The sequence below is a fragment of the Sinocyclocheilus grahami genome, unplaced genomic scaffold, assembly GCF_001515645.1.
Source record: "Sinocyclocheilus grahami isolate Dianchi unplaced genomic scaffold, SAMN03320097.WGS_v1.1 scaffold405.1, whole genome shotgun sequence".
NCBI classification, from domain to species: Eukaryota; Metazoa; Chordata; class Actinopteri; order Cypriniformes; family Cyprinidae; genus Sinocyclocheilus; species Sinocyclocheilus grahami.
In genome coordinates this window covers 1,135,008-1,159,069 of record NW_015505584.1, presented here as the reverse complement: position 1 = coordinate 1,159,069, position 24,062 = coordinate 1,135,008, and the positions used below count along the sequence as shown (strand labels likewise).

Here is a 24,062-nt window from a genome sequence, read left to right as displayed (position 1 = left end):
GATGAAGTGTAACATCAAAGATAGATATAGACAAACATATAGATAGATAGATAGATAGATAGATAGATAGATGAAGGGATGAAGTGTAACATCAAAGATAGATATAGACAGACAGACAGACAGATTAAGGGATGAAGTGTAACATCAAAGATAGATACAGACAGACAGACAGACAGATGAAGTGTAACATCAAAGACAGACAGACAGACAGACAAGACAGATAGATAGATAGAGGGATGAAGTGTAACATCAAAGATAGATACAGACAGACAGATAGATAGATGAAGGGATTAAGTGTAACAAAGATAGATAGACAGATAGATAGATAGATAGATAGATAGATAAAGGGATGAAGTGTAACATCAAAGATAGATACAGACAGACAGATAGATGAAGTGTAACATCAAAGATAGATACAGACAGACAGACAGATAGATGAAGTGTAACATCAAAGATAGATATAGACAGACAACATACAAATAGATAGATAGATGTCACACTTCATCTATCTATCTAAGATAGATAGAGACAGACAAACAGACAGACAGACAGATAGATGAAGTGTGACATCTATCTATCTATCTATCTATCTATCTATCTATCTATCTATCTATCTATCTATCTATCTATCTATCTATCTATCTATCTATCTATCTATCTATCTATCTATCTATCTATCTATCTATCTATCTATCTATCTATCTATCTATCTATCTATCTATCTATCTATCTATCTATCTATCTATCTATCTATCTATCTATCTATCTATCTATCTATCTATCTATCTATCTATCTATCTATCTATCTATCTATCTATCTATCTATCTATCTATCTATCTATCTATCTATCTATCTATCTATCTATCTATCTATCTATCTATCTATCTATCTATCTATCTATCTATCTATCTATCTATCTATCTATCTATCTATCTATCTATCTATCTATCTATCTATCTATCTATCTATCTGTCTGTCTGTATCTATCTTCGATGTTACACTTGATCCCTTCATCTATCTATCTAAGATAGATAGAGACAGACAAACAGACAACAGATAGATAGACAGATAGACAGCAAAGATAGATACAGACAGACAGACAGATAGATGAAGTGTAACATCAAAGATAGATACAGACAGACAGACAGACAGACAAAGGGATGAAGTGTAACAAAGACAGACAGACAGATTAAGGGATGAAGTGTAACATCAAAGATAGATACAGACAGACAGACAGACAGATGAAGTGAAACATCAAAGACAGACAGACAGACAGATAGATATGACGCAGTGAGCTGATGTTACCATGTCAGTGTACTCCAGGATCATGTAGTGCGGCTCCACTTCTCTACAGATGCCCAGCAGACGAGCGAGATTAGCATGGCTGAGCTTAGCAAACATGTCACACTCGCGACGGAAATCCAACTGCATCTGTTCGTCGCGTGCCTGCAGACTCTTCACCAGCACTACAGTCTCCTCCTCATCCTCAGCGGCCTTCGCTTTAGCCAGCAGCACTTCACCAAACTCTCCTTTACCTACATGAGGAGAAACAGAGTAGATTCATTCGTTTCTGCGAACATCCTTCGAGATGTTCATGCTAGTTGTAAACCAGTCAGTCGGTCTCGGTCTTTGGTAGTTTATTGCTGTACCCAGTGTGGTGATGGTGTGCAGGTTGTTTCGGGGGAAGTGGAGCTTGTCGTGACTGCTGTGGCGTTTGTTGATCCCGCTGGCAGCCATGTTGGTGAGCGCCACCTCCTCCTGGATCTCTGCTGTGGTGTGGCCGTTCTGTTGGACGTCTCCTATGGGTCGATCAGAGAACTGGATCAGAGAACTGGGTCTGTTTTTCACAACTGCATGCTAGCAGAAGTTACCACCACACACCGTTGAGACATTCCAGCTCTCGCTCGTCTCCATCCTGCCCCTTCTGGACTCTCTTGGCATTGCGCCTCTGTTTGCAGTAAAACATGAGGCCCAGCACGATGATGATGTAGGCCACGGCCGCCCCCACCGACAGACCGATAGTCTGAATCATTTTGTAAGGGGTCTTTTCATCATCTGCTAATGAGTGCTGAACTGGTTTTTCTGTAGATGACCACAAACACACAAAATGCACACGGTAAACAACGGGTTTTTAGAAAGAGCGTCGCTTTTGATCCCAGCTTAAATAGTTTCCTTATAGGAATCAAGTGACAAGCTGGCATGAAGATTCAATTAGGATCTAACAGTCCTGAACTCGCACCGCAACACAATGTTTTAATGTGCCTCTCCTTTCTCTGAAGTCAACACGCCACTAGACGCAAAGCATTTGTAATTCAGTGTAATATGGAAATTGAGTTGGTAGTCCGAGATGGGCCAGAATTGGAAACACACAAAATGCACACGGTAAACAACGGGTTTTTAGAAAGAGTGTCGCTGATCCCAGCTTAAATAGTCTCCTTATAGGAATCAAGTGACAAGCTGGCATGAAGATTCAATTAGGATCTAACAGTCCTGAACTCGCACCGCAACACAATGTTTTAATGTGCCTCTCTTTTCTCTGAAGTCAACACGCCACTAGACGCAAAGCATTTGTAATTCAGTGTAATATGGAAATTGAGTTGGTAGTCCGAGATGGGCTAGAATTGGTTTAGGGTGAACTTTGAAACTGCATTGCAGTATATATCAGGTTTCCAAGTTTTAACTTCAGTTTTTTTTATATTTGCATACTTGTGTGCTGCAGACGTTCCAAAGTACATTTTTGACTGAATTAAAAATGGTAGACAGGCAATATGGCTGACCTTGAAAGTTGGCAATCAAGATGATTTAATTGAGTAATGAGTTTAATTAGATTTTTTTTTGGGGGGGGTATTGGGTATTGTTCTAATGACTTTTGACAGGGAAAGTCTCAATGTAATGTGACCAAAATTTGGGCAATAGCCAAAGGATGCTATATGAGAAGTTTGAAAAGTATGTTTTCAAATAAGTTCAAAGTTTAGAGTTTGCATTTTATGCATTCTAAAGTGAAACTGCATTCAACAATTATAAATAAGGCATTGCTAGTATAATGAAACGTGGACATATTACCAAAATAGAACCAATAGAAATATAAGTCTTGGTGACATGGGGAAAAGTTAGCAAATCATTAAATTCTGATGAAAAACCAAACATTTTATTTCTATGGAATAACATACACTGATGAATTGCTAACGAGACCTTTAACATATATTTCTGACACTGAACAGCCTTAAATGTGCATGTAAGGGGGTTTGAAACCAACCGCAAATCTGGCTGGATATATGTTGAGACCCTCCTTAATCAGTGGACCAAATATTACAACAATCCAGCTTTAGCGGCTGCAAAAAGACACTCATCCAGAAAAGAAAACCAATGGATTTGGTGCTTGAAAAATGAGGAGGGTGTCAGACTCACCAACAACGTAGAGCTCTGCTGAAGTGTGCGCAATGTTACAGCTGTTTCCTGCGATGCAGGTGTAGCTTCCTGTGTCCTCCGTGCTGACGTCATGAACCACCAGAGAGCCGTTGGGCATCTTCTGGAATCTGAATTACAAATAAACCAGAAGATTCGGCATTGCACGGCTTAAGAGTTCTTCCTTCAAATCTTCCAATGAACCTGCTTCAGTCAGGACTCGAGAAAGCCGAAATTGTGATGCATGTGATTATTTGGTTTTACCTGCTCTTGTCTGCCTCCAGAAATTTGTCTTTTTTCTTCCACTGGATAAAGGGAGGAGGGTCTCCAGTGGCCTGACAGTGAAGCACTGCGGTGTGTCCCTGATATACTGTCATATTCTCCGGCTTGAGCTTAAACGCCACATAAACTAAAGAATGGGAGTAGAAAGAAAATAAACACAGAGACAGAAATGTCAAGTTCCAACACTAATTCAACTCTGTCTCTTGTCTTGTCTATATGGGTCAAGCAAAGCCATTTCTCCCCAGTACCTGCGACGGTGAGCTGGACGACGGCTCTGATCTCTCCCTGCTGGCTGTTGGAGGCGAGGCAGGTGTAGTTCCCGGCGTCTGCCCGCGTCACGGTGCTGAAGTGCAGTGTGCCGCCCTTCTGCTCCACCCACGCAGGGATATCACTGCCGTCTGCACACACATTCACCAAATCAAAACCCAGGACTGCCATGAACTTCATCCAGCAGCAGATGTTCTCATTTTCAAGGACACACAATGCAAAGCTTTCTTCACTGCACAAAACATAGACTAAAGCAATAAGCCCCGGGAAGCTGTGGTTTACAGTGAATTTACAACAGCTAAGGGGCGTTGTTAGGCACGACGCGAAGCTAAAACCCTCGTTCTTAGCTGTTATAAATTCACTGTAAACCACGGCTTCACGGGGCTTATTGCTTTTATAAAACGGTTATTCCATATACGTAGTAAGGTTCACAGAATAAAACAGAGCAAATAAAGTGTAATGATAATAAAAACAGTATTCTTCCACCAAACAATGTAGTTCCTCAGAATCAGTTGTGGTTCCAACAAAGTGGTTACCGAGCAACACACAGAAGTAAACAAAGGTGTGTGCTTGTAGAGTAATTTACAACAGCTTCGAACGCGGCTCAACCAATCAGAATCAAGCACCGGAACTATCTGTTTTATAAAAATAACTCAATAATACTCCACTTGTGTTTTTTTAATTTTTATGCGTCTTCAAAAAAGCTTAAATGCTAAATGGGACTACAGAAGTTGTTGGGGACATTTAAGTTGCAAAGAAATGGAAGCAGCGGCAGATCTTTTCTTCTGTATCGCAACATGCATCCGACTGAAACGGACTATCGAAAATGAAAAAAAATGTAGGATGGGACTTGGTTCTATGTAGCAACATATGCAGTGATGACTAGATGTTGGGATGTGGGCACTGCTCTCAAAAGTGGAGGCAGAGGAACGTGAGCTTTGATGGGAATAATGATTGGAAAAGTCCTGCATACATCTGACATTTTCACCAAAAGGTCCAGTTATGGCATTCTGATTAAACGTTACGAAGTAACAAAATACAAGGATGAATTGCTCACAATAAGATCTATAACATGCATTTAGAAAATAGATATTCATTTCATGGCATTTCATTTAAATGGCATCGTCTGGCTTTACAGCTGCTTTTCTCTAAGCACAGTAGATACCTATCAGGATGTTTTTTTTAAATAAAGCTTGATAAGCTTAGTGATAGTGATGTGAAGTTATGCGACCATGTTGTAACTTTTCACTCCTGGCGATTATATCAAATACTTTTTATAAAGTATTTCATAAATTTTTTATTTTTTTTATTAAATCCATACTCTTCAGTTTTTGGAATATCAAAATGTTTCCAAGTTTTATCCACTGTGTATATTATGTGTTGCACAAGTACATTTTTGACAATATGGCTTTCAAGATCATTTAATTGAGTTATGAGTTTAATTATTCGGCATATCAAGCATTTGAAATTGTGTGATTTCTGACTGATCAAATAGAAAGTTTTAATAACTTTTGACCGGGACAGTCTCAAGTGTCATGTGACCAAAATTTGAGGAATAGCCAAAGAATGCTACAGGAGTTTGGGAACCACATTCAACACTCTTAACATCTTTTGGGCTCAAACTCCCAGTGGTAGTCAATCTTCTCAGCCAGACCTGTCCTGAGCCAGCGGATGGTCGGGGTCTGTTGGCCCTTGGCTGAACACTGCAGATGTCCTTCCTTATTGAGCTCCAGGCACTGGTAGGCCTGCGGCGTCGGCGTGAACTTCAGACGCTCTGAAACAGATACCGCAACAGTGAATGCTTGGTGAGAAGTGCTCTGCAACACACAGCCTCAAGTGGCTTTTATATATAGGCATTATCCCAGCCACCTTGACATCCAGACCATGGCATTAGCCATTGAAAAACCCACTATGAAGCAGCAGTTAAATTTAGAAATAAAACAGCACACAACAAATGCTCCTCACCAAGCACATATACCCGCGCCTGGGCGTTCAGTTTTCCCGCCTCCGTTTTGCTCTCACAGCTGTACAGGTGGCCGTCGTACACCTCCACGTTATTTATACGCAGCGTGCCATTCGAGAAGAGCTTGAAGCGAACATCCTTTATGAAAACGAGAGAGTGTGTGACAACATGATTACTACATTAATGTTTACTTCAGGATCCACTGTGCAGCAAAGGATCATCTTTCCCCAGTAGAAAGATCACCACATCTTCCTTTTCAGAGACATCACAAGGTTCCTCTCGCCTCAGGACGCAGTTAGAGATTGTGTTGCGAATATGATATCGGCATGACATCACTGTCCCACTCACCTCTGCGCTGATTGGCTGCATGTTGCGGTACCATGTGACCTCGGGTTCAGGTGTGGCGAGTGTGTGGCAGTGCAGGTATCCAGCGTGCCCCTCCTCCAGCTGACTGTCCGTGGGTTTCTGGATCCACTCCGGTTTGGCTGGACACGCAGAGCAGATGTTTAGGATCACAGCAGCAATAATGGACAAGAGTTTAAACGACATTACAGTTTTACAGCAGACATCTGGTGAAGGAAAATAAATATTTTTACTTTGTCCCTTTGAGGGAAGTCAGTTCACTTAGCAACACCCAGGTCCTATTATTTATGCAGGTAAATCTAACTTATAGACAGACAGACAGACATAATTTTACCACATTGCTAGCATGATTTTAGACTCTGCTAGCATGTTTAAGCATGTTGCTGGCATGATTTTAGACTCTGCTAGCAAGTTTCACCATGTTGCTAGCATGATTTTAGACTCTGCTAGCAAGTTTTACCATGTTGCTAGCATGATTTTAGACTCTACTAGCAAGTTTTACCATGTTGCTAGCATGATTTTAGACTCTGCTAGCATGTTTAAGCATGTTGCTAGCATGATTTTAGACTCTGCTAGCATGTTTAAGCATGTTGCAATCATGATTTTAGACTACTAGCACGCTTTGCCATGTTGCTAGCATGATTTTAGACTCTGTTAGCATGTTTTACCAGGTTGCTGGCATGATTTTAGACTGCTAGCAGTTTGCTGGCATGATTTTAGACTACTAGCATGTTTAAAAATGTTGCTAGCACCATTTTAGACTGCAAGCAAGTTTTACCATGTTGCTGGCATGATTTTAGACTCTGCTAGCATGTTTAAGCATGCTGCTAGCATGATTTTAGACTCTGCTAACATATTTAAGCATGTTGCTGGCATGATTTTAGACTGCTAGCATGATTTTAGACTCTGCTAGCAAGTTTTACCATGTTGCTAGCAACTCTGCTAGTATGTTGCTTGCATGATTTTAGACACTGCTAACATGTTGCTGGCATGATTTTAGACTCTGCTAGCAAGTTTTACCATGTTGCTAGCATGATTTTAGACTGCTAGCATGATTTTAGACTCTGCTAGCATGTTGCTAGCATGATTTCAGACTCTGCTAGCAAATTTTACCACGTTGCTGGCATGATTTTAGACATATTCATTTAAAAAGTAGGTCAACAGTGCAATACATTAATAATAACATTATTACTATGGTTTCTCTCCTTTAGACTACTAGCATGTTTAAAAATGTTGCTAGCACCATTTTAGACTGCAAGCAAGTTTTACCATGTTGCTGGCATGATTTTAGACTCTGCTAGCATGTTTAAGCATGCTGCTAGCATGATTTTAGACTCTGCTAGCATGTTTAAGCATGCTGCTAGCATGATTTTAGACTCTGCTAGCAAGTTTTACCATGTTGCTAGCAACTCTGCTAGTATGTTGCTTGCATGATTTTAGACACTGCTAACATGTTGCTGGACTGCTAACATGTTGCTGGCATGATTTTAGACTCTGCTAGCAAGTGTTTACCATGTTGCTAGCATGATTTTAGACTGCTAGCATGATTTTAGACTCTGCTAGCATGTTGCTAGCATGATTTCAGACTCTGCTAGCAAATTTTACCACGTTGCTGGCATGATTTTAGACATATTCATTTAAAAAGTAGGTCAACAGTGTAATACATTAATAATAACATTATTACTATGGTTTCTCTCCTTTCATTTTTCCATTAAACATCTCCACACCAGGACTACTGCTCTGAAACCCTGTTGCATCACACTAAAAATCACAGCTAAAAAAATGAAATCTGGTTACTTCAGCTCACAAGTCTCTAAGGGAAGTTGTTAGACTGAGAATAGTAATGTATTTAAAGTCCTGAAAGGCCCTGTTGTGTCACACTGAGAGGCTTTCTTAGTGTTATAGATCACCTACAGGACTTTAATTCATAAGACAGTATGGGTCATGATGAAGGGAAATTGGTGGAATGTGAGATATTCAGTAGAGGACAGTAGGGCCCGAAACACATGCTACTGGAGGACACAAATTAACAAGCTAGATTTTTTTGCATTGCTCTGAAATGTGTTACATCCGTGTTGCATTCTTAGTATTAGCCAGACAGGAAAACCTTTCAGTCATAGCAACAGTTTAAACAACTGAGCAAATGAGTTACTGCACAGACATTTGAAGGAAACTCTGTCACCGCCTTGAGCACACGTAATGCACCACAGGACATGCACTTGTGTTCACATTTGCAGATGTTTCTTACTTGCGACAGTGACAGTCAACTCTTGTTTCCTCTGTCCAGCCTTGTTTTGTGCAAAACAGGTGTAGGTTCCTGAGTCTTCGCCACGAATGGGCCAGAAAATCAGGTCTAGTCCATCCTGGTGCACTCGTCCCTCGGCTGGAACTCGCTGTCCCGCGTGTTCCCACCAAACCTCTGGCTCAGGGTGTCCGTGGGGCACTCGACACGTCACCTGCTCCAGAGAGTCTGCTGTGAACACTCGGGACTGTTTAGGCATCATTTCCTCGATTTCTGAGGAGAAAAGTTGACAAGAAACAGGTTTGAGAGCGAAGCATGGAAGCATGTAATGCGAGGTATCTGAGAAGGGCTCCAAACAGTCCATTCTTCACTGAAAACAATGACATCTGAGCTGTGTAAGCCGCTTGGTCCTGTAAAAGCGCCCAGACAGGTGCTGTAAACAGAAAGGAATTAGATGAGCTTCACCACTGAAGCCGCAGATAATCGCTCTGGAGATCGACTTCAAGAGTTCACCAGTCAGTGAGGCCCACACCAGACCTCTCTACAGACAGTACGAGTGAGATGCAGTGCAAACTTTATTAGGGTTGAACAGAAGGGAATTGAACAATTCTTAGTCTGCTTCCAAATTCACTTAACGATTTCAAGACTCCATGAATAGGAGCTTTGTGGATTTTAATTCATATCTGTGAGGTTTAGGTTGATTTATATGCAGGTAGCATTCTAAAGATTGACAAAATACTCTGTGAAGAAATGTACTCTTTGTATTAATATTGGTTTCATTAGATTTTGAAAAAAAAAAAAAACAGTAAGTAGCAAATCATGATTCTAGTGGCTATCATAACAAAGCGTTTTAATATGTCTAGCGCCTACATCACTGCATGTCTAACCGCACATGAACAGGTCTGAGCTTGTTACCTGCAATTCGCAGCGAGGCCTCGAGAGACACAGGGGGGCCACGGGGCCCTTGAGCCACACATTTATACAGGCCTGTGTTTCGCTGCTTCACCTGAGTGATTAAGAGGGATCCATTGCTCAGGATGAAGATGCTGTGGGAAAGATAGAGGTCAGTGGTAAGATACGTGCTAATTCGCAGGGTAAAGATAACTGTAAATTAATCTGTCACTAAAAGACCAATTTCTGATGGAGCAAACTAATGGGATTTTTGCTTCCAAAATCCAACTGTTCTATTTGAGTCCTTAGTTAAGTCACATGATTCTAACGTTGCAATATTCAAATTGCGCAAATTGAACTCTTTCAAACTTTATAAAGAAGTGCACACATTTCTTCTAATTACACGCGAACTGAATTAAAGTGTAGTACCGGCTCTTGTTAGCCACCGGCTCGTTCTCATGGTACCACTCAATGGTAGGCAGCGGTTCGGCTGTGAACTGACAGTGGAAAAGTGCTTCCTCGTTCCTCATGACTACCAAATCATCTGGCTTCACCACCGGTTGAGGGAAACTCTTATCTACAGAGAGCGATCGAGACCATTTATTATGCAACGGGAACAGTGACAGATTCTCAAAGAAACACAATAGTACAAACACACAAACCTATGATGTTGAGGGTGAAGTTGTCATTGCTGCACGCATGGCCCACTGCATTTTTCGCACAGCAGTAGTAGACCCCGTTGTCGTCAGGACTGGCGTTCAGCAGTGTAAGCGTTCTGTCTTTGTTGTTGATTTTGTAGCTCTTCTCTGATAGTAGTGCTCCATCTTTGTGCCAGCGATTGGTTGGCCTATAGATTGAGTCAGGAGCAGGGTTACTATAGCTAAGAAAACGGCATGAGAAGTTCCCCTAGATCAGGGACCTGCAGTGTTTAGCTCAGGGCCCTCAAGGTTTTTCTCCAACTCTGATCAACCTCACCTGCCTGTAACTTTCTAGTGATCCTGAAGACCTTGATTAGCTGGATCAGGTGTGTTTGATTAGGGTTGGAGCTGAACTCTGCAGGACAGTGGATCTCGTGGGGCCAGAGTTGCCATCCGCTGGTTTAGCTGGTTAAAGGGTTAGTTCACCCAAAAATGAAAATTCTGTCATTAATTACTCACCCTCATGTAAAGCGTTTTAATATGTCTAGCGCCTACATCACTGCATGTCTAACCGCACATGAACAGGTCTGAGCTTGTTACCTGCAATTCGCAGCGAGGCCTCGAGAGACACAGGGGGGCCACGGGGCCCTTGAGCCACACATTTATACAGGCCTGTGTTTCGCTGCTTCACCTGAGTGATTAAGAGGGATCCATTGCTCAGGATGAAGATGCTGTGGGAAAGATAGAGGTCAGTGGTAAGATACGTGCTAATTCGCAGGGTAAAGATAACTGTAAATTAATCTGTCACTAAAAGACCAATTTCTGATGGAGCAAACTAATGGGATTTTTGCTTCCAAAATCCAACTGTTCTATTTGAGTCCTTAGTTAAGTCACATGATTCTAACGTTGCAATATTCAAATTGCGCAAATTGAACTCTTTCAAACTTTATAAAGAAGTGCACACATTTCTTCTAATTACACGCGAACTGAATTAAAGTGTAGTACCGGCTCTTGTTAGCCACCGGCTCGTTCTCATGGTACCACTCAATGGTAGGCAGCGGTTCGGCTGTGAACTGACAGTGGAAAAGTGCTTCCTCGTTCCTCATGACTACCAAATCATCTGGCTTCACCACCGGTTGAGGGAAACTCTTATCTACAGAGAGCGATCGAGACCATTTATTATGCAACGGGAACAGTGACAGATTCTCAAAGAAACACAATAGTACAAACACACAAACCTATGATGTTGAGGGTGAAGTTGTCATTGCTGCACGCATGGCCCACTGCATTTTTCGCACAGCAGTAGTAGACCCCGTTGTCGTCAGGACTGGCGTTCAGCAGTGTAAGCGTTCTGTCTTTGTTGTTGATTTTGTAGCTCTTCTCTGATAGTAGTGCTCCATCTTTGTGCCAGCGATTGGTTGGCCTATAGATTGAGTCAGGAGCAGGGTTACTATAGCTAAGAAAACGGCATGAGAAGTTCCCCTAGATCAGGGACCTGCAGTGTTTAGCTCAGGGCCCTCAAGGTTTTTCTCCAACTCTGATCAACCTCACCTGCCTGTAACTTTCTAGTGATCCTGAAGACCTTGATTAGCTGGATCAGGTGTGTTTGATTAGGGTTGGAGCTGAACTCTGCAGGACAGTGGATCTCGTGGGGCCAGAGTTGCCATCCGCTGGTTTAGCTGGTTAAAGGGTTAGTTCACCCAAAAATGAAAATTCTGTCATTAATTACTCACCCTCATGTCGTTCTAAACCCGTAAGACCTTCGTTCATCTTCGGAACACAAATTAAGATATTTTTGATGGAATCTGAGAGCTGTCTGACCCTGCATAGACAGCAACGCAACTGAAATGTTCCCAAGACCAGAAACAACTTTATTCAACAATTTGTCTCCTCCGTGTCACCCTAGCACCATTTTGGAGAGTATCCGCTGGACGTAAACAGCGTATGCTGTTCTGTGTCAGCTGCGTCACGCGGATACGCTGTTTTCGTTCAGATCAAATCACAACAACATAGGAAACAGATCCGCGTGACGCAGCTGACACAGAACAGCATACGCTGTTTACGTCCAGCCGATATTCTCCAAAATGGCACCAGGATGATGCGGAGGAGACGAATTGTTGAATAAAGTCGTTTCTGGTCTTGGGAACATTTCAGTTGCGTTGCTGTCTATGCAGGGTCAGACAGCTCTCAGATTCCATCAAAAATATCTTAATTTCTGTTCAGAAGATGAACGAAGGTCTTACGGTTTGAAACGACATGAGGGTGAGTAATTAATGACAGAATTTTCATTTTTGGGTGAACTAACCCTTTAACCCTAATCAAACACACCTGAACTAGCTAATCAAGGTGCTCAGATTTACTTGAAAATAACATAAAGGTGTGTTGGAGCGGAGCTGGAACTGAAGTCTTCAGGAAGGTAGCCCTGCAGAAGCAGGGTTGGCTACTTTAGATTATATAAATCTCTAGATTATAGTGTGCTCCAAGTAGTCAAAGATGCTCTGATTAATTTATAACTTGCAGTCTCCATCAAGCAAGACAGCAACAATGACCAACAACCAATGAAACTGTGAGGGAAAAAAGAGCACAAGTGAATTGCAATTCAATGCAAAGATGATCACAAGCCCTTTCTCCATTCAATTTGTTGGCATGCTGTCAAAAATCACTCTGCCGTTGCTATGTGACACATAATTTTGGAATATTAGATGTGCTATTCGGGATATCGCAGATGTGAATGTTTGGCCAATGCATTGCAAATGTATGTTGTCATTCGGGTAGCTAGATAAAAGTTACACACCCCTTAAGCAAAGGGTATCCAAACCTGCTCGTGGAGAGCCACTGTCCTGCAGAATTTATCTGCAACCTGCCCCAACACACCAGCCTGGAAGTTTCTAGTATTCTGGAATGCCTTGATTAGCTCATTCATATATGTTTAATTAGGACTGGAGCTAAACTTTGCAGGATAGTGACCATTCAGGAGCAGAGTTGGTGTAACAAAAAGTGTAATTCCTTTGTCCACGTTCCGCTCTGGCTCACAGACAGTGTGTGTGGCATCATTATCTTCGTCAGCAAAGTCCACTGATTTCCTAGCACATAGTCCACAAGCACCCCATACTTGTCCACAGAGAAAAGCAAAAAGGTCCATTAGGTGTCCATCAAGAGCTCGGATGTCCAAACCTGTTCCTGGTGGGCCACTGTCCTAATTAAGGTCTTCAGGCTCACTAGAAACTTCCAGACAAGTGTGTTGGAGCTGGCTGGAGCTAAAATCTGCAGGACATAGGCCCTCCGGGAGAAGGATTGGAGACCACTGATCTAGAGTATACTATTTTGTGACAGACAGAGCAGAGTGCAGAAAATAAAGTACACCTTGACCTTCACTACAAGAACATAAGGAGTACTTGCTCTGCATTACGAACTGCGAAACTCAGTGACATGAAATGGTTACACTTTACTTGAAGGGGTGTGCATAAGACTGACATGACACCTACATAATCATGACATGACACATGTCATGAATATGAAGTTTTTTTTATGCATGTTTATGACAACTGTCATTAAGTGTCATTCGCTCAGTTATGTAATTTTTAATGCAAAGATGACATTGTTTGAGATGTCTTTGTTATGGGCTATGGTTAGGGGTAAGGGTAGGGGTAGGGTTAGGTCAAATAATGTCATATTTGCATTAAAAATGACATAAAAGAGCGAATGACACTTAATGACAGTTGTCATAAACATGCATAAAACCTCCTTCATATTCATGACATGTGTCATGTCATGATTATGAAGGTGTCATGTCAGTCTTATGCACACCCCTTCAAGTAAAGTGTTACCCATGAAATTGAGCTGGTGTAGCTAAATGCACCCGCATCTACAGCATGTTTCTGATCGAAGGCTAGGAATCAGATAGGGCTGGGACAATAAATCGATGCATCACGAATCAAGAAATGATTCTGCATCAAATCTGAGATTTTCCGAAGGCATCACGATTCTCTCTTGAATCAATTTGGAGCTTAGTTTTTAACAGCAGATGGCACCGCACGCTTTAGAAATAGCCGTATTCTGCTTGCTTCCAGTTCCTTACACTTGAACCTACAATAATCATTTATAAAGTTTGAAAATGCTGAAGCGAATTACAGGGATGTTCACAGTGGACTGTTTACATTAATCTCGCATTACATACATTTAACTACTTACATTACTCAGCCAACCACACAAGCGCTCTTCTTCGCGATCATTTGAGTGTGCGGATAAAAACTAGCCTAGAGCGCCATCTGCTGTTAAAAACTAAACTCAGAATTGATTCAAGAGAGAATCACGATGCATTCCCAAAATCTCAGAATCGATCCACGAATCGCGATGCATCGATTTGTTGTCCCAGCCCTAGAATCAGACATGCAATTCCTCACCGTGGGTGTCCGTCTATGTTGCACTGTAGTACCACTTGAGAGGAGCTCTGAATCTCTGCCTCTGATTCTGGACTCTTCAGACTCACCATGCCGCTTTCCAACCCTGTAAGACAGACATGTTAAAGACTAACAGTTTGATGATCAGGAGATGGCTGAAAAAACCCTTGTCCAAACTCTCGGCGCTCATTATCAAAAACAAACTCCCCCATTCACACGTTCATGCTTTGTGCTCGCCGCAAAAACAGGCCTCTCCATTCAGCTGACCTTACTTGTTATCGGACATAAGCGGCCGGACACTGCATTTCAACCAATTAATCTTGGCATTGGGCATAAAGGAGTGCTTTGTCTGGCTTCCACTTGCTGGCTCAAAATAACCTTCTCTCATCCGCGGGCGCTGTTTAGCTTGCTGTAGTCGCAAAGGGGGTGAAGTGGACCGGCTAGGAAGGGCCAATGGTTCACATGTGTTTTTACACACCAGAGGCAGCAAACACAGGGAATTTGACTTGTTCAGACTCAGAAAGAGGGGATCATTTGAGCGTACACTCACATTTGATGTTGAATGAGGTCTCGCCGGTGTGGTATTCTTCACCAGTGCTGTTCTTTGAGGCAAAGCACTGGAAGTTTCCTGAGTCAAGCGTTCGGTCAATGGCAGTGAATTTCAGGTTGCCTCCTTCCAGGAATCGTCTCTCCGAATCGGTGACCTTCTCTCCATTGTGTTTCCAGGAGTAAATGACACCTTGTGGGTCATTTACTTCACACCGCAGCATGGCACTGCGCCCATGCAAGGCATCCTGGGATTTTGGCTCCTTGGTGAAAGAGAAAGAGGCGGCTGGCACCAGGATCACTATCGGGAGAAGAAAACAAAGCACAGGCATGAGGAAAGATAACCTAAAGATCTAATCTAGTAGATCAGTGCCAGCGCTTACAGGTCCAGACGGACAACTTGTGATGTTGATTAGTAAGATGCTGAAACGCAGGTGAAAGAATGTAGCTTTGAGAAAAAGCAGAACACCCCCTCATGCCTCCCTCAGACTCTCAGTTCGTTCTTTGTTTTCATCCAGCTGGAACTTCAAGGCCAGACGCCCAGGTGTGCTTCAGACAGACAGACCAGACGAGACAAGAACTGGACCTTTTAACGCTGACCAGTCTCTCGGACCCAAACGATAACCTTAACCATTATGCATTTGAGTAAAACTATTGGCACTGGCTTCATTTCAAATCAAAGTGTGGCTATAGCAAAAAGCCCCTGAATTGTATACTACTGAAATACAGCATTTACTAAAGGAAAGCATGCAAGACGAGTGCATGAATATGAGCATGCATCATGACCCAAGAGTACAAAAAGTGGGCGTTTACATTTAACATTACCATAATTCATTTGGACAACATTATTTCACTTCAAAATACACACAAGTACTCCATTTTTCACTATGTGAAGACAATATGCTAGGGTAGTATGGATTGCTAGGACGTTCTAATGAGCTGCTAATGAAGTTCCTCTGTGCTTGCTAGGGTGATCTGAATGACTGCTAGATCGGTTCCATGATGATGTGAACGGTTGCCAGGACATTGCTATTAGGTTGCTAATGTGTTTTTAGAGGGGGAATGCAGTTTTTGGATGATGTAACCGGATATTATGGTATTTTTTAATGAAAATGTTGCCCAGGCCTATCACAAACAAATAGTTGGCTACATTGAGGCTGATCAGTTGCAAGACAAGCAATATAATTGAATGAAACATTCCATAGCCAAACAACTTACTACATAATCACTCAACAAAGATGGCTGTTCAGAAGCAAGTACATTGAGCGCATAGCTGATATAACCTAAAGTATACCCAGTTCCTGGGTTATTTCAAATCGGACGCCACCGATTGGCTTAGTGAGGGAGTCAGTTGTGACTGACTTCAGAGTCTGATCTAAATGGCTAATTTTTTTTGGTGAATTTTTGACTGACTCATTAAAAAGAACCAGTGCATAAAGAGTTATCTGTTAGTGAACCAATGTCTTATTGTACTTTACATGATAGCTAAAGTGCTGTCTAGCATTATCAGTGTAGCTTCACCATTCTCAATCACTTTTTCATATAACTGAAATGTGTTTGAAGGCAACTATTGCACACAAGATGGAGATTGCACCCTCTATTGTATGGTTGAAACAGTGTAGAAGGAAGCAACGGGGAGATATTGATTATTAACAGGTCATTTTATTTATTATCAAATTGCCAGAGAATATATCTATTTATCAAATTTCACCACAATTCAGTTAATTTTTTTGGTTATCAATATTTCGAAATTCGCTTATAGTCCCTTCTCTAGTTAGGAGTTTGTTTAAATCCTTAATACAACTATGAGCAATACTAAGGTTCATGCTTGCCTGCTGACAAAAACTGATACACCAGTGATGATCTTCAAACACAATTGATGGTTTTACATCACTCCTGTAAAAACAGCATTCCAGTGTGCCAACTTTTACATCTAAACATGAAAGAGTTCACCCTGTGAATGACAGCCGTCTCCAGGGTCTAATCTCTGGTGCCTCTGTCCATTTTCTACCCCGCAGAGCGAAGCTCTGAAGACTTCCCATTCAGACAGACAGACAGAAGTTTGACCCATACAGAGCTATTTCATGAGTGTAGCTGGATGTTCGAGCGGGTAAAGAAAGGCTGCACCTGTCAGGACCGAATTCCTTTAATTCCCTCTGACATGTCAACGTCACATCAGCCTATGAAACCCAGGTTTGTACATTCATCTGCTCCTGTCATCTCCACCTGCACCTGTGTCAGTAGGTTATGCTTGAGACCAGGTCATATACGGATCTTCAGGTCCAGGTGTACTTCATTTCATTATTGTGACATTCAAAATGCTGCACAATTTTATATGGTCAGCATACTCTGTGTCTTGCCTCCACCTTAGGTTCCTATCCCATCAGCAGAGCTGGGTAGTGAATGATTACATGGATTACGTCATCAGATTAAGCACCCCTGAGATTTTAAGGTAAGAAGTTAATAATTAAATAACACATTTGCATGTTCACGGTTCTCTTCATGGTCACATGACATGCAGGTAAACAAATAGTTGACCTTTTTTAGTAAGCGTTTTATTTTGATTGTTGTTATTTTAAAATTATTTTCTTTAATTTTACATTTGTGTGATTTAATTGTAAGCGTTTCATTCAACTTACAAACCCACTGCAGTTCCTTCATGAACTCCAGTTTTTAATGTATTTTATGGTGTTAATAACAGCGAATGGAATATATTTTCTTTCTCTTTGTATTTTTAGATCAGTTTGGTTACAAGATTTCAATCAATGTGATTAACGAGTTAGGGTCAAAAGTAATCTAAAAGTAGTCTGATTATATTACCTAAAATAAGTAATGTAATGGATTACGTTACTAACTACAATATTTGTCATGTAATTTGGAATCAGTATCGAACTACAATTTGTAAGTAATCTACCTGGCAAAACAACATTACAAGCAAGCTATTTGTAGTCTTTACCAATGGCAAAGAAATCTTTTGTGTTTTTTATGTGGTTATGATTACGCCTGCAAAGAATGCGCACACATAGAGCTTGACAAAAGATAATCACCAAATACTACACGTAAACTGTCTCATTGTTTTTCCTCATGCAGACAGCAGTCATTACGTTTGTATTCTGAGGTCTGTGAAAGCAGAAGCATGTCTGTACATGTAAGTCTCCAGGACACAAGATCTTCTTTCTCCATGAACCTGACACTATGAGATCTCTATTGTCCTTAAACAGCAAAGTCTGTCAGCTTCTCCAGACCTTATACATAACAGCTGAAGTTTAATAGCATTGTGGAGCACTACCATACTACTACAGCATTACAGAAATATCCTGAACTCAGTGCAAGTTCATCTCTATGGACTGCATTCAGGACATTCATTACCATAGATGAGTTCATCTTGTCCCTCAGTTACAATGGAAGTCTATGGGGTAAGTGTACTTGAAGGTTTCAAAGCATTCATTGAAGAAGCCTTTTGTTTAGATGTCATGTGTAAGGCTATGCTTTTTTTCTAATGAACTGAATTTTAACATTCATTCTGACGCATCTTCTCACCCCATCCACTCTAAGTACTTTTTTTTTATAAACTCAATTGTTGTTTGCTTTTACAAACTGAAGGCCGCAGCAAAGTGCAGCCAGGCATTAATGTGTTCCTCCATCCGTAGCGGCTCAGTCCTGCCACAAAGCCTCACCAATACACAGAAACACAAACCACTAACACAACTACACAAATAAATACAGATGCATATCTCTCCTTATGCTCATTTTCCCATCTCAGGCTTGGTCAGAGAAACAATCTATCCGCGGCTCTGTGTGACCAGAAGTCCTTGTCTGTTAGCTCCCGTATGACCATAAGGCAGAATTAACTCGCCACTCAACACCAACCACACAGCTGCACTGACAATCACTACACAATCCCACTGACCATGACTGACCACAATCAAAAGCTTTAAATAACGCAGGACAAGAAACTTCAAATGTAGATTACGGGAAAGCGCTGGGTTAAAACTAGGGCTGCACAATATTGGAAAAAACTCACATTGCGATATTTTATTTTTCTGCTATATATATTGCGATATGAAAAAAAAAAAAATCACCACATGACTTGAATAGTTTATTTGAAAAAAAATAATGATTGGGGTGATTTTGTAGAAGAGTAAATCAGCATAGGAAATAAACAAATTACAAGCATAGATAAATATAGCAGAACAAAGATACAAATGAAATAAGCAGTGCTTTATATTTTTCAGGTAAGTCTAACAGTATTCAGGTACAGAAATTGAATCATCAAATGTAAAATAAAACTGCATAGTCTTCACTGTATAAATTAAATCTAATAAATCTGTGTTAAAGCCACAAAAGTGATTTTTCTTTGTGTTTTGTTGTTTGATTAACGTTCATGATAGAGAAAGCAACAGGAACATTAAACTGCTGTGTGTGAACCAATATACCGTTACACATCCATTTTCTTTATCAATTGTTTCCCTTCACCTAAGCCATAAGCAACTGTGTTTACAAGGATACTTGCAGAGCACAGTATTTCAGGCACAAACAGACGCAGAAGTGAACAGAATTCAGTGTTCACGTGCATCTGCAAGGCTCTTACCGTGTCTACACCGGACACGAGCGGCGCGACGCGACAAAATACAATGAACCCATTATAATCAGTGATGCTGTCTACACTGGATGCGGCGTGACACGACAAATCCCTGACAGTAAACTGATGTCGCTTTCTCTTTATGACACACTGACACAAAGTTCAAATGATATGCAACGGTCACTTTGTCTCGTCCAGTGTAGACAGACTTTGGGGCCGTTCACATGTCGTGCCTAAAAACGCGTGGGAAACGCCAGTCGCGCCGCTTTCTCCTACTCTCCAAAGCGTTCAGGAGCTTGCGCTTTCGTGGCGTCTGCCGTTGCTAAGCAATCGTGACCTGCGCTCTCCTCGACGACTCGGAAGTTTCAACAAAGGATAAATGGATTTCCAGCACTGAAAATCGCGTGCAGTAGCTCTGCAACTAAACGTATTTAAAATGGGTATCTCTGTACAGCAGTCGCGTCCGGTATAGACACCGTGTCTGTGTGTGAGCAAAGAAAACAATCAGTATAAATATAACGATCAGTAGCCTATACTAAACATCGCACATCCTGCGATGTGACTATCGCGGATGCACACATCACGATATCGATGCTGAAACGATATATTGTGCAGCCCTAGTTAAAACGATGGAAAAATACACTATATCTATGGTTCAAACAAGAGACTCACACTGTGTCTACGCCGGGTTATTATAGTTAACAGTAAATTTGAACTAAAATATATTAATGTAAAACAAATACTTGTTTTATTTCATTTAGTTCTAAAATGTACTAAAATAAAACTGACACTAATTTAAAAAAATACACAACAAAATTACTAACATTTTAACTAAAATTAAAATTTTACAAATTATATCTGTAAACTATTTCTGAACATTTAATCAAAGTCAGCTTATGATTACTATACCAGAAAATAACGAAGCCTAATCTTTTTATATTTGTTTTATTATTATTATTATTATTATTATTATATAATATCCAGGGCTGCGTTTCCCGATAACGTTGTCTCTTAGCTCGCTACGAAGACTCTAAAGGTATATCTTAACTAAAGGTATACCTGTTCTAGGCGTGTTCACTGAACTATACCTTAGGATGTTGCTTAAGGTAAACCTTATACGTGCGACGTAAGCAGGTGCTGTCCATGGTGGTGGTGCTGAATAGGTTGATATCGATGGCTCGAGAATCGATTGTTCAATACAGGAGCTCTTTCACTGCGTTATAGAGCGGGTAAAGTGATGTTCATTATAAAGTAACACTTTAGAAATATTAGAAATTGCATTTATCGGGGCTCATTGCATTTATAAAATAATCCAAATTTCAAACTAAATGCAAACTTGGATATCACACACACTTATTATTATTATTATTATTATTATTATATAATATCCAGGGCTGCGTTTCCCGATAACGTTGTCTCTTAGCTCGCTACGAAGACTCTAAAGGTATATCTTAACTAAAGGTATACCTGTTCTAGGCGTGTTCACTGAACTATACCTTAGGATGTTGCTTAAGGTAAACCTTATACGTGCGACGTAAGCAGGTGCTGTCCATGGTGGTGGTGCTGAATAGGTTGATATCGATGGCTCGAGAATCGATTGTTCAATACAGGAGCTCTTTCACTGCGTTATAGAGCGGGTAAAGTGATGTTCATTATAAAGTAACACTTTAGAAATATTAGAAATTGCATTTATCGGGGCTCATTGCATTTATAAAATAATCCAAATTTCAAACTAAATGCAAACTTATCACACACACACACACATATATATACAGTATATATGTGTGTGTGTGTGTGTGTGTGTGTGTGTGTGTGTGTGTGTGTGTGTGTTTATGTATATGTATATGTATTATTTTGCAAGTGTGCGAACCTGCATCCTCATGGCAAAAAGTATTCAGCCTTTGTCAGCTACATTAACTGGCTTTAGGCTTCGCTTGCTTTTGAAAGAGTCATTTATATTATCATGTTCATATATATTATGAAGGCCTGGTCGAGCGCTGATGGGTTGGCGATGGGGATAAGTGTCCCATCCACAAGGCCAATTAGTCACGGGACACCCGCAATGGCATGGAAGCCTTGATGTGGCTCCATCACTTCTTGCCTGGCGAATATAATATAATATAATCGGTGGCGTGAGCAGGATGTTTGTGACTGAGTGAACGTACCACCACACTGAGGTCTTAGCCCATATCCATCCCCAACTACTCCAGAAAACTCCCCACAGCATAAAAACAGAGAGACAGGGCTTTAGGGGGTAGCTCTGTCGAGTTTGTCTCTACAAAGTTGGACCAACAAGATGTAAAAGCTGCTGAATTTGCTCCCGTGGCAGGCAAAATTTTTGTACAATTGTATCTTTTGACATGGTAGCTATTCTGACACTATTATGAAATAGTGCACATACACTAACTGGCTCCGCGGACGCAGCCGTCTTTGATTTAGGACAACTATTCGCTGTCTCGCTGCCATAATTTAACTCCCCATCACATTCATTCCCTTTAAATAGACTCCTAATTATGTGCTGCCTAACTGTTTGCCAGCCGATGTGCCTTTGTATATTATAATGGAAAAACAACCATCAGTAAAATGACAGTTTTATTATTTGCATAAAAACACTTCAATTAATTGAACACTGGGTGTATTACAACTTTAGAATTGTAATATTTATTTGGTTCTGCACTTTTTCTTGCCACAGAATTACAATCGTATCGACTGAAATGTGAAGAAGGTATTTGCACAGTGGTGGCCACTAGCGGAGTGAACTGTGAACAGCGATAAGGTATAGCTAAGAGTGGTCCAGACTAACCTTACGAACGAATGACTTACAGAAGGTATACTTAACTAAGAACTTTTCGGGAAACACGTATTAACGTAAAGGTACAACTTAAGGTATAACTTACGAACGACGTAGCGTTAAGAAGGTTTCGGGAAACGCAGTCCAGGTTGTTTAGGGTCCAAAAACAACAGTAATTAATTGAGAGGCAAAAGGGACTGCTTGTTAGTTTTTTTTTTTTTTTTTGCCTGAATATCTAAGCAAAAATATCATAATCGCTGTATAAAGCATAATATTTATGACACAATATTTGGAATAGAATTTTTTGTCCAAATCATGCAGCCCTACTTGTAACTCATAAAATCACTCTGGCAGCTCTTAAAATCATTCTTACATAAAACATTGCCTTGAACTGAACTTTATGCCATTTTAATTTATTGCCATATTTATATATTTTTTCTTTTTTTTCCATTTTACTGTTACTTAAGCTTAACCTTTAGCTCAAGTTTATGCAAATGAGCAGTGATATGAGGCATAAACTACCGATAGGAGTGCAGACAGTGATACAGTTCACTGACCAAACCTAAAGCACAATGATTTAGCCATTTCCAGCAACTGCCGAGAGTTTGAAATCACAGACAGGATCTGTGCACAGTTCTGGCATTTTCTGGTAAAAGACGGCAGATGGAACTGAGAGCACTACATTGTTCAGGTAAGCACAAATAATCAAATCAGCCAAACAAAAATGGGGCAGAAGACACTTGTCGAGAGAGGTTACATGCCAAAAATGGAAGAACATTAGTTTTTGACAATTTATCAAAAGCAGAACTCTCATCAAAATTATTTTTTATATGTAATAGGCATCAATGCATGTTCAAATAAGGGTGTTCAGTTTTTTAAATGAAATCATTTATCCATGTTGTGTTTATTCGCTGACAATTATTCAAGTTCTCAAAAGCCAAAAAGCCAATATCCACATGACTTTCATTGGCCCTGATGAGAGCAGGATGCTTTGGGGCAGGAGCGCTAACCTGGCTGAAGCTGCTCTCCACTTCCTGGATTCCTGTGGAGGAATTTGAATGTTTTGGGACAAAGCTGCCATTCATGGCCTCTCTACAACTAACAAGCCAGCAGAGAACCAGGAGAGGAACCTGATTGGCTGAAGAACATATAAACTTTATGTACATACTAGGCTTGCTCACAAACCCTCTCCAAAGAGCACGGGTTGTGCTCCAACACTATCAAACTGTGTTCAAACTGGCCTCTTTCTACACGCAAACCTCAAGATCCTGGATGGACCAAAACATTCGGCAGCAATAACCTGAACAACAGTATCTGACACTGCTTTGTAGACATAAAACATACACTACCTTAAGAACCAAAATCTCAGCAAATGTCAGTGTTCAGTCAGTCTTCCTAGCAAGCACAAATAGTGCTTTATTACTACAAATAAAACATAAAAAACCATGGTCATTGTAGTTAAACCAAGGCAACCACAAATTAACCATGGTTTTGCTACACTAACCACAGTGTAACCATGGTGTCTGTAGTAAAACTACACTTTTACTATATTAAAACCATGTTTAGTTTTTGTGAGGGCCAAGCTCACCACCTTCACAATGGGCCTTTGATGCCAGGCGATCATCTCGGAGCAGAACTTTATAAATCGCGTCTGCGCTGGAAAATCTGGGAACCACTAATAAGCCAGTATC

General features: G+C 40.8%; 1 protein-coding gene across 1 annotated transcript in view; it reads right to left on the bottom strand.

Moving 5' to 3' along the window:
• Positions 1-24,062, bottom strand: part of LOC107550662 (inactive tyrosine-protein kinase 7-like) — a 41,959-nt gene that overhangs the window by 5,340 nt on the left and 12,557 nt on the right. Inside the window, exons 2-16 of the mRNA XM_016232000.1 lie at positions 15,003-15,299; positions 14,456-14,558; positions 11,291-11,475; positions 11,058-11,205; positions 10,653-10,783; positions 8,530-8,796; positions 6,267-6,403; positions 5,921-6,056; positions 5,610-5,729; positions 3,937-4,086; positions 3,671-3,815; positions 3,410-3,537; positions 1,883-2,083; positions 1,651-1,800; positions 1,307-1,536 (exon numbers count right to left, since the gene is read on the bottom strand). Coding sequence (XP_016087486.1) covers positions 1,307-1,536; positions 1,651-1,800; positions 1,883-2,083; positions 3,410-3,537; positions 3,671-3,815; positions 3,937-4,086; positions 5,610-5,729; positions 5,921-6,056; positions 6,267-6,403; positions 8,530-8,796; positions 10,653-10,783; positions 11,058-11,205; positions 11,291-11,475; positions 14,456-14,558; positions 15,003-15,299 — 2,528 coding nt within the window. The remainder of the gene's footprint in view (positions 1-1,306; positions 1,537-1,650; positions 1,801-1,882; positions 2,084-3,409; positions 3,538-3,670; positions 3,816-3,936; positions 4,087-5,609; positions 5,730-5,920; positions 6,057-6,266; positions 6,404-8,529; positions 8,797-10,652; positions 10,784-11,057; positions 11,206-11,290; positions 11,476-14,455; positions 14,559-15,002; positions 15,300-24,062) is intronic.